An 11,037-nucleotide genomic window follows, 5' to 3' on the forward strand; every position below is an offset into this window, starting at 1 on the left:
CCCCAAATCAGTTTGGAATGCGGAGGACATGCAGCTCGCCCATATAGGCTCCTCTTTAGGCTTCCTCTTTGTGTACACTTTGTTGTTTTGCATCTTCTCTGCATTCTCACAGAACCTTCCAACACATCCTGCAAAGAATGAAATGGGATTATGTGTCGGCCATATTAGCCCATAGGTGAGGTGACCATCCATGGCTCCTTGATTCTCCCATTTGTGCTCACAATTATCGGTATCTGCCAATTAAATAACACTTCCATATCTGAAAGACAAAACTCCTCCTAAAACGCAGAATGAATTCTTGTAAAACATTTTTTTTTTTGGAATGAAGATGTTTTAATTACAGTTTCATAAATGGTGTAATGAGCCTATGGGCAAATGTGGGATAAAGTAAAAGTAGAACCAAAAAAAAAAAAAAAGTAGACATGCGTGAAACAGAATAAAATGTTAATTACATTCATTTAAATACATAGATAATTTTCAGTAATTCAAAATCCGTTATCATACAGTATGCATGCAGATAGTTAGGCTATAGTATTTTCTTTGGTGGTTTAGGCTGCTGGAAATGCTGCTGTTGGTGTGATAATAATATTAATAATAATGCAATAATAATAACAATAATAATAATGTAAACAAACCAATGTTGGGATTGATACTATCTAGGCCTCCCCGGGCTATCGTTAGCTTACCCTGCTATTTCCTAAAAAATAGCTATGTATAATTTATACAAAGTTTAGTATCACGTCTGCTCCGAATCCCCCAAATTTACTTTAAAAATAAATACCAAATCAGCTTATTTCTAGGTGATATGTAACTCCTTCTTCCATCTGTTCTGTGCAGTCCTGGATCCAATAAGGCCGCAGGTCTCCCGGCCCCTTCCACCCTAAACCCCCTGTAAATGCTCGAAACTTGGCAACAAGACCACCGAAAAAAAGCGTCTCTTTCACCGGTCAACACGACGGGGACCATCATACGTCCGCGTCGTAAAGGCTGAAGTACTTGCTGGCGTTGGGGAAGCAGAGGTAAGGCGCGCTGCTCCCCGGGTAAACAACAGGCAGCGGCACGGGCAGCAGGCATCTCCCCAGCAGGTTGCTCTCTTTGTACAGAGCCGGCAGCTGCCCCACCAACACCGGCTTGCCAGTCTCGGGGAAATCGGTAACGGGTCCGTCCACGTCGGTGGAGATTTGCCGTTTCAACTTATTCCTGCGGTTCTGAAACCAAATCTTCACCTGGGTCTCCGTGAGCTGCAGGGAGCTGGCGAGGCAGGCGCGCTCCGCACTGCTCAGGTAGCGTTTCATGTCGAACGTAGACTCCAGCTGGAAGATCTGTCTCTTGGAGAAAATAGTGCGCGTTTTCTTTTTCGTGATGATTTTGCTCTTCTTGGCGGAGGCGCCTCCTCCTCTGTGCGGGTCCGCCATCGTCGTCGTCGTGGTGGTGGTGGTGGAGCTGCTGTCGTCGCAGCTGCTGTCCCCGCTCTCGAAGCGCGACTCCGGTGCTTTCCTCGCGTCTCCGTGCAGGCTGATAACGGCGCACTCCGGCGTAATCCGCCCTGCGAATGAAAACAATACACGTTTACCCCGCTGCGGTTTGGTCTCTACGCCGTCTCATAACATGCAACATGACCTGTAAGCTCGCATAGGCTTGGTAACACTGGTGCGTAATGCTGAGCGCAGTCTCCGCTTTATGTCTGAATGTACAAGGCGCAGTTGGGAGCCTTACCGCCTTCACTGAGCCTGCTCTCCGGGTCCTGCCTCTCCGGGACTCCGTGCTCCTCGTAGTGGCTCTGGAAACCGTCTTTACGCAGCGCCGCGGCCGAGTCATCCCGCGGACCGGAGCCGGGCTGACAGCTGTCACGACTCCTCCCGGTCGTCTTCAGGTTGAGGATGTTGTCTATGGTGAATTTGAGAGAGGCGGCGGCGGGTCGACATGGTGCCTCCACTTTGTTCATATTCTCCAACGCGTTCGGCCTCCTCTCGGGGTGACTTCCGCGACTCTCTTCCGGCCGTTCCGGTCTTAACACGGAGCGTGAATCTCGGCAGGACTTCGCTGACGCTCCATGCAGCGTAGCAGCATTCACTTGAGCGGACTCTGCCGGGCCGCCGACGCGCTGCTCCCAGTCACTCCGCAGGACCGGATGGAGCGCGTTTTTCTCCTCGCTGATTGGTCAAGGGGAGCCCAGAGTGCGGGCCAATCACAGGCGAGATAACGGACGCGGACGCAGGGCTGAAGCACGTTATCCTGTGTCTCCCCCCCTCATCCTCCCATCTCTCATACTGTGACCCCCCTACATCTGCTCCGTCCGGAGACCTCGGGGGTCCCTCGGGAAAATGCGGACCGGTTTAATTTCCTTGTTATTTCACGCCATATATTTCGCACAGTGACACCGCGCGTGCTAATGGTAGTTTTGATGGTAGGTCTCGACTATTAAGTCATTGGAGCCTTAAACAGAAACAAAAATGTGAGTTTTATGACCTCTTGGCTCCTGAACTGTGTGTGCGTAATGATTTAATTTTTCCCGAGGCAAATAGTGAATTCAGATAAATGACCTGTTTGGCTGAGCTTTTGGAAAGTTTTGCGAAAAATAAAATTTAGATAGAATCTGAAAAAAAAGAGGTTTACGGCGTAGATATGGAACAATTGAAATTTGTCGTTAAAAGGCGTGCAAAATACTCACAATCAGCGTTGCAGTGTTGTTTTTTTTGTTTGTTTTTTACCACGAAAAGCTACTACATTACTTCAATGCAACGTACTTCCAACGTGAATATAAGATGCATATTTTTTAAATGTGTTTGTAGTATTTTTTCCAACCCATTAACACGATTGGGGCACAATATTGTAAATAAATTTCAATAAAATGCAATCGTTTATAACAACGCCACTGCTGTTGTTGTTTTTTGTAGTGTTTTTTTTAAAAAACATGTTATATCAACGCCTCTCTGACACAATATCAACTCAAATAAACATTACTGGCTTCATAAAGGTAGGATTTATAAAGCCATACTGTTATGTTGGTTTGTATTGCATTATACGTCTAATAAAGTTCCCGAGGAGTGAGTTTTACCTTCATAATCTCTTTGTAGACCATTGAAAACCCCAAACTTTGCAATAATGGAGTAGCATAAATAATTATATTTTCCTGTCCCAGTCTGAATTAAATCTGAGCATTTTAGCACTTTTTTTTAATGACTACAAATATAATTTTTTTTTTGATCTACCTGTTCCCTGCCTGTCATATTTAATCGCTTTTATGTGAAATGTATAGTATATTATTTAAAATGGACATCTAGAAAAAAGCTGCAAGATGATGAAGCACATATTGGCGAGTACAATACACAATATGAACTGTACAGATGTGAACACGCCTTTGAACGCGTTCATAAAACACACACCAGTTGTGCTTTTAGGCTTTTTTCGTTTATTATGGGTTCACATAACATATATATAAGTATGCATTTATGTCTCTAAAGGCACTTCAATCTCCGGGCGAACCTACAGGCGTTGCTACAGTATAATAATAATAAGAACAGAAATGAAGAAACATTTGAGGTCAGTGGCTGCAAACAGACACGAGATGTGCTGGATTGTTTTTTATTTATCTGTGTGGAAAAAAGTGACAAGTTGGAGAAACGTTTCTTTAAATATAAAACTTTTCAAAAAATACGTGTATTCAAACAGTACATGAAGGACTCTGGGCCTTTGTTAGCTCCGGCCTCGGCCTGCTCCAGTCTGAAGCCAGCAGCCTCCTGTCAGATGTTATGCGGGTACAAACATGGACTCTCCTGCTCTTTTCTTTGGATGCAGTCACGGGCTTTCTGACGCCTTTTGTGGGTTATTGCACGATTTATAACATCAACCAGGTGAATTGGTGATATGCGCAAACAAAACACGTTCGATCAGTCCCAGAGGAGTCCTCACACCAAACCGGTCATCTGCGACCTTAACACGCTCATGGAGTGAGCAAAGGAGGACAGAGGGTAGTTGATGGAGCCGGAGAAGCCCGCGATATGTGGAGAGATCTGGTGTCCGTTTATGCTGAAGGGTGCGGGGCCTTCGTGGTAAAGGATGGGCACCCTGACAATCCGCTGGGTGGAGTGGGAAATGTTCACAGCCTCGAGATCCGCCGCCAGCTGCCTCTTCCACTTGTTCCTCCGGTTCTGGAACCATATCTTGACTTGGGTCTCTGTGAGGTGCAGGGACGCGGCCAGTCCCGCTCGCTCCGAGCTGCTCAGGTACCGCTTCATGTCGAAGGTGGACTCCAGCTGAAACACCTGGCTGCGGCTGAACACCGTCCGGGTCTTCTTCTTCCGGGTAGAACTCGAATCCGACGCCGAGACTCGCTCCGAGCTACGCGCGTCCAAAGTACTCCTCGCGTCCTCGTTGTCGTCCGTTTTCCGGTCGGTCTCGTCGCTGCCTTCCGTTAGAGGCTCGGACACGGCGGGTGAGTCTCTGTCGCTAGTGAACACGGAGCAGCAGCCGTCCTCTGAACTTCTCATGTCGTCCACTGGGCCTGGACGAGGACAAAACAAACCATTACTGCCTGGACAAGAATAACAAAATCGCCTACGCAACCCAAAATGCGCTTTCTACGCATCTGGACACCTGCAGGACACATCATAACAAAAGTGACACGCGTGAAGAAAATAAAATGTGTATGTGTGCATCCATAAACATCCCTTTATGACCCTTGTTAGGCGTATTAACACACACACATATATGGCAGCCATATAGGAGTATAATTGTCTAGACAGATATAGCACCGCCGAGGGAAACCCAACAAGATGATGCAACTCGTAAAACAACTATAGACTCCATCAGTGTATTGCAGATGTGAGTGCAGGGGCATCGACAATGGGGCCTAGACTGGCAGGCTCGAGGTTTGATCCGAGGGCGCACATGGAGCCCAGAATGGCGTAAAAAAACACATCTTGTTGTCACGCGTTGGTATAGCTTTACGTTCGTGGTAAATCCTATAGTGCATAATCTTCAAACGTGAACCATCAAATCTCTTCTCGGCCTGTTTGCGGTGTCTGAACTCGATCCCTTAGACATTTACGATAGCTCAGAGGAAACAAATCGAGCAGAGTTTATATTTAAATCCACCGTGGGAAGCTTGTCGACCTTGGACTTGTAAAAAAAAAAAGATAAGAGATTGATTGATTCTGTCCAATGAGGCACAAAGGCACATCGGCAGGACAGCTTTCAAAGTTACTCTCCACCAACATTACATCACATGACGAAATGAAATTTATTTTGAACCTTATTTTATACAATGTGATCAACTTTAAAATGTTTGCTCCTACTGCATAATTCTATATAAATGCCAATCATATCTGGAATTCATCTTCGATCCAAAATCCGTTTGCATCTCAGGCAATGATTTATAAATGTGTGTTATCATCTTTTAGTGAACACCAAAGCTGCTGTGTACTCACTGTGTGTTGCTCTGAAGTTCACGTCAGCGTGATCGCGGCACCATCGCACTGGCGAGTCTCTGCGCGGGGACCGGACCGTAGTTGGAGTCCCTGTCTCATGCTGTCTGCTCGGGACCGTCTCCGTACCGGCACCCCGTCCACTGCTGTCCGGCACGGACTCCTGCGCGGTCCGCCCCTTAGCCAGTAGATTCTCAATAAAAAACGACGCCGCCCTCGGTGTTGTTCTGCTCTGGTTGTCACTCGGCTTGTCCCCCATGTTTCACGGTAACAATAACGGGCCCTGCCTGCTGCAGCCTCGTCCCGGCTCCTTCTCTTCCTCCTCCGGCTCCGGCTTCTTCTTTATACGCTTACTTCCTCCCGGTCCCGAGTGCAGGGCGACTATAAAACGTCCGAGCGAGTCATTTCAAGCGTCGCTCCTCGGCCACTGCTGTGATCAGAGGATGAGGGGCCATGACAGAGAGAGAGAGAGCGGGACAGGGGTCTCCTCGTTGCCCGCGGGAGGAGAGGGGAGGACGGGGTAGGGAAGGAGAAGGAAGCGGCGGTGCGGTGAGCGTCAAGTGCAAAACGCTTAACGAGCTGAGGGGCACGCAGTGATTGGACGAGGGCGTCAGCTGGCGTCTCTCTCGCTCTCTCTCTCTCTCTCTCTCTCTCTCTCTCTCTCTCTCTCTCTCTCTCTCTCTCTCTCTCTCTCTCTCTCTTCCCCCCGCACCCCCCCTCCTCCTCCCGCCCCCAGGAGCGAAACCTCTGGTCGTGGGACAGCGCTCTTTATTTGGGTCAATTAGAGTGCAAATCAAAATAAAGATCCCTCAGCTCAGCACCCATCCGCCGGGGTCGAGCCCCTCCGCGCTGGCTCTCACACAGGGCCGCGCCGCACTGCGAGCAATTAGCGGGGCAGGGAGAGACAGCGCGGAGCCCGTCAGCCGGAGAGGGCTGCGCTTGATCTACAGGCCTGGATTGCGCTAATAGTTTGCGTATAAACTCCCCCCCACACACACACACAACTGAAATGGAGGCAAATGAATGAATGAATAAAAGAACACAGAACCCCAAGTGATTTTTGTGTGTGACGTCAGTGGCCGCAGATGTATAGCATGCAGAGTAGCACTGGGGATGCGGCGCTGTCAAAGGTTATCCAAACTTAGTGGCATGGCTTTGCTAGCCTGTAATTGGGCTGTTTGTCTATAGCTGTGCCCCCCCTAACCCTACCCCCCCCCCCCCCTTTCCACTATAGTTTAATTAGGTCACATAACTCTATATATTATCTAAAGATCCATGGTTTGATCGTTAGAGACTTATTTGTCAGGCTTAATGATCGATCCTCATTAAGTTATACATACACGATGCGTGGAAGGGCGAGGTTCATGTCTGATGTCATGCTGTAAAACCTGAGGATTGTGCTCGGAGAACATTTGATTGTACTTTTACTGCATTGCCTCATTTCTAGTTAATTGCCAAAGTCCAGCAACAGTGTTTTTATTTCTCCGGCCTGCTTTTGCCTTTTTTGCTTAACCCTAACAACCCGTATATGTTTCCAGTGTATTCAACCCCTCATGGTGCAGATAGAGATGAGCTTATCATCCCAAACATTTAAATGAGTGCTGACGGGCGTCTTTACCCTTTTGCTGAAATGGCAAGACATTTGAGCTTTTTATTTCCCTCAAAGGAGTCAGCGGCAATGACCTTTAACTTCTCTCTCCCTCTCTCTCTCCCTCTCTCTCTTTCCCTCTCCCTCTCTGAAGGCCCCAAGGCTAGACTTACCCTTTGACAGAGGATCAGCGTAATGTTGCTGCTCTTCATCCGAACACTCAACACAGATAACTAGCAGTAACCTGACCCGTGAGTCTCCCAGGTCATACACCTGTCCTGTAATATCCCTCAGTACGGGACTTGATGCTGTCACGTCGGCTCTCGGGCCTTTAGTTTGTTAGTGTCTCTAAACACTCTTCTTCTTCTGTCTTCTATGAGTAATGTTACATTTCCTGGCTGGAATTTGCATGGCAAGAAATTTGAATTTGATTTCCAAATGTGCCTGTTCACAGGAGAGATTCTTCTGTTGATCTAAGAGCAGGTTTTAGTCTTCATAATAACAGAATGAGTCCAGAAAGACGATCAGAAATGCGGTATAGTGAACCCCACAGTTGATCAAACTACCAAACTACCATGACTTACTGTTCTTTTCATCAAATCTTAAATGTCTTTGATCATAATGTAGATATTTACTGCGTTAACCAAGGTGTCGCTAAGGTGAAAGACTCATTTTGCAGTTTGATGATGAGTAATTCACAACTTCCCAAAGAAATGCAGTGAAAGGAAAGAAGTCTCTGTATTTAAGACATGAAGGACGACTAAGTGCATTCATAAAAATCCCCCGAGACAAAATATTTGATCAGATTTATGCACATAACTTCACATTTGTCCACATATGTCAGTGTGATGCATCGCAACACGCTCAAGAGGAGGTCGTGTTGTTTTCACACAGCTCTCTGTATTTAGTTGTGTGTGTGTGTTGTGTGTATTTGTCGGCGCCTGAGTCTGCTTTATTAAGTACCGCATTAGATCAGGTTTCTGTGTGTACACCAGGCCGTCGGAATGATGTGGCACCCTGGTCAGTGTCCGCTACTCTGGAGGGCGGACAGGCCAGACCCAGAGGCCCCTCTCTCTCTCTCAGGGTCTGATCCTCATCCAGCCTGGCGTGCCCTTTGCTTTATAGAGCCTGCTAACCACGACCTGCCCCCCCCCCCCCCCCCCCCCCCCACACACACACACACACCCCCCTCACCCCCACCTCCCCCCCCTCCAAGAAGCCACCGCAGCCCTGACACCAGTTCACAGTTTGAAAATCAAGTTTGACCACTGGCAAAAATCATATTTCAGAACACATGCAGCCCACTATACAGCTGCATCAAATTGAGCATGTCTGACTAGTTTGGCTCTTGAGTTCCTCCAGACTTTCGACGCTGCCAGGCCTGTATAAAGCAGAGAGAACCAGAATGTTACATTTTGCGTTATTATCGTTACAACAGAAAACAGAGGTCCTGTGTGAGATGGCAGTGTGCTTCAATCGCAGGGCGTTTGGAAAGCCGGGCGCATAATATAGTTAGGAAATCATGCACAAGGCCAATATGAAACATTTTCCAGTGCTCTTTCAAGCATAATCAATACCATTTTGTTCCACTTAGAGTCAATTTTATAAATTTTGGCCAAAGCTCTGCAGATAATCATTTCTTCCAGAAGTACACAGAAAAGACAAAACCAACTCTGCGAAATATCCAACCTTTCCTTTAGGATTTGCTGCATTTCTCTATACACACACACATTATCCTTGCAATTGAACAATCACATTCCCTCTGTAGTCTCCTTATTTTAATTCTGAAATTAAGCACGTCTGATAATCCCTTTTATAACAGCCACTACACGCTCAAGTGTGATTTTAATGGCTCCGGAATGTTTCAGGCTCAGCAGGGGGATTACAGTCAATGAAAGTGGAGACAGTTTGACCTAGTTCATTACATTGGGGGCAGTGAGACATGCAGGCAGAGACAGGAAGGCATGGATCTCCTCCTCTGGGGTGTTTTTCGCGGCTCCGTGCATTAAGACGCATTCACAGCAGCCCCGGAGTGACTTATATTCGAAGCTGTAGGTGAGCAGATACAACACGATGCGTTAGTTTCAAAACAGATAACGGATAACTGAAGTTTATCACATTCAAACAAGCTCAGATCAGACTGCAACCAACTGCATCACTTGTGTTGGCTTTACGGGGCGCCCTCTAATGGTCAAGAGTGTGTAATGCACCGTCAATGAATCTACGACATTACAATCCAGCAGTAATTTACATTCAAGAGAAACTACATTACATCAGAGAGCAGCAAACACCACCCTCATGTCAGAGCATTCACTTAGAACATGGGATCGTTTATTATATTTTAAAACATCGCCCCGGATGTTTAGCATATGTTAAAGTGTGGAAGGTGGAAATTGCAAAGGTGCTGATGTCACACAGCTTGTCAGAAAATATTGTAATAAAGGAAGGAAAATCTGTTCACTGTGTTTCTGTAATCACCCAAAAACTGGAAACACACGCAGCCAATAGTCAAGCTTCCATCTGAAGTGTGAATTGTCTCACTCTGTAGGATGTTGCCAAATCTTAAAGCATTTTAATCTTCCCTTCCCCAGCACTAACAAACTCTTTCTACATTCTTATGCCCCTTAACTGGCAAGCTGGCTTAGCTGGGCTGTGTTTGGCATTAATAATTCACTGTACGTACAGTAATTAGTTGATGCTGCAGAGTTTTTTTTCTTCTTCTTCCCATTGATAGTATTAGCCGAGGTGAGCATTCTTGGCCAGACTTAGTGACGCCAGCGGACTAGCATAAAGTGGGGCTTTAATTGCCCATAATCTCTGTCGTTCACTTTCCTCTCAGTGCAAGTCAACAGCATTGAGCCTACAAATGCCAGACGTTAGCGAGGCATTTTTCACTCTATCAGCTTGAGCCTCGACATAAAGGAATGTTTGCCGGAGATTTTAAGACTCAGAACTTAAGGAACTTTCAGAGAGTACAGGAGTTGTTACACCAATTCTGTTGTACAAAAGGTTTAGTATCCAAGCGCAAAACAAAATGCTGCTATTGCTCCTGAACATCTGTTTGTACCAAAAAATATCTATCTATCTATCTATCTATCTATTATAAAGCTCAAGAGAAACAACATAGGGCCTCTGTCATGTACTTCTATATAATGCGGACATTTATCTGTTTCATTATTAGAAAGAGAGGGGGTATTGGTTTAATATGACATCAGATTCCTTAGTATCATATATCCATCTAATTATTATCAGCCATTAACACACAACATTGTTTAAACCACAGTCAAATGTTCAAGTTCAAGGTTTGTAAGTATATGAGGCCTTTACATTCCTTACATAGTTTGGATTTGATGCTGCTGCATTATAAACAAATATGGGTCGTATGAGTAGGAAATTATGAGTTGACTATAAACAAAGTAACTGCACCAGACAGAGAAATGAGCCTGAACTAGGATTGGCACTGTCAAATGTTGTTAATGTTTGTTGTCATGGCAACTGTTGGAAATTGTTGATTTGATGGCTAAAACTGAAATTTTTAATTATTGAATTGACCACACAATGTATTTTTATTAATGGCAAAAAAGTGTGTGAAGAACAAAAAATCAAATTTATTTGTGTATTTATGTATTTATTTTCCATACATCTAATATAATATAGGTTATATAGAATCTTGTTAACATTATAGAATAATTTCTGTATATATTGTACTTATCATAGCGTAATTATGAGGGCAGACACACAATCATAAAGGCCTCAATTAAACATTGAATTAATAAAAAAAAAATAGATCGACACAGTAACGTATATAAATATAGTAACTATATGTACTTTATTTTTTATAAAGTTGTTGAACAATTAATTTCATGATCAACCACCAAAACTTGTTTATGTTTATTCTCCATAAAGCTTACATCTCTTCAGTTCCAAAGTAAGATGAAAGCGCTGTGAGTGTGAGCGGGCTGAGCTGCTTGTTCGTCCCCGCAGGAGCGCAGCAGAGCGCCGCTGCTCTCCGCCACCTCTCGG

The 11,037-nt window shown here is 45.4% G+C and overlaps 2 protein-coding genes across 2 annotated transcripts; both read right to left on the reverse strand.

Annotated features, from left to right (window-relative positions):
• Positions 1-360: 360 nt before the first annotated feature.
• hmx4 (H6 family homeobox 4) lies at positions 361-2,069 on the reverse strand. The gene is made up of 2 exons (XM_076145675.1): positions 1,717-2,069; positions 361-1,546 (listed from the first exon to the last, which is right to left on the reverse strand). Exons 1-2 carry the CDS (start codon positions 1,943-1,945, stop codon positions 966-968), a joined length of 810 nt encoding a protein of 269 aa, XP_076001790.1. The 5' UTR covers positions 1,946-2,069; the 3' UTR covers positions 361-965.
• Positions 2,070-3,475: 1,406 nt separating this feature from the next.
• On the reverse strand, positions 3,476-6,004 carry hmx1 (H6 family homeobox 1). The gene is made up of 2 exons (XM_076145619.1): positions 5,430-6,004; positions 3,476-4,504 (listed from the first exon to the last, which is right to left on the reverse strand). The coding sequence occupies exons 1-2, from the start codon at positions 5,683-5,685 to the stop codon at positions 3,909-3,911; spliced, it is 852 nt and encodes a 283-aa protein (XP_076001734.1). The 5' UTR covers positions 5,686-6,004; the 3' UTR covers positions 3,476-3,908.
• Positions 6,005-11,037: the final 5,033 nt, after the last annotated feature.

This window comes from Genypterus blacodes, unplaced genomic scaffold (assembly GCF_046128005.1).
Source record: "Genypterus blacodes isolate CSIRO-AG114 ecotype Tasmania unplaced genomic scaffold, CSIRO-AGI_Gbla_v1 ptg000030l_1, whole genome shotgun sequence".
NCBI classification, from domain to species: Eukaryota; Metazoa; Chordata; class Actinopteri; order Ophidiiformes; family Ophidiidae; genus Genypterus; species Genypterus blacodes.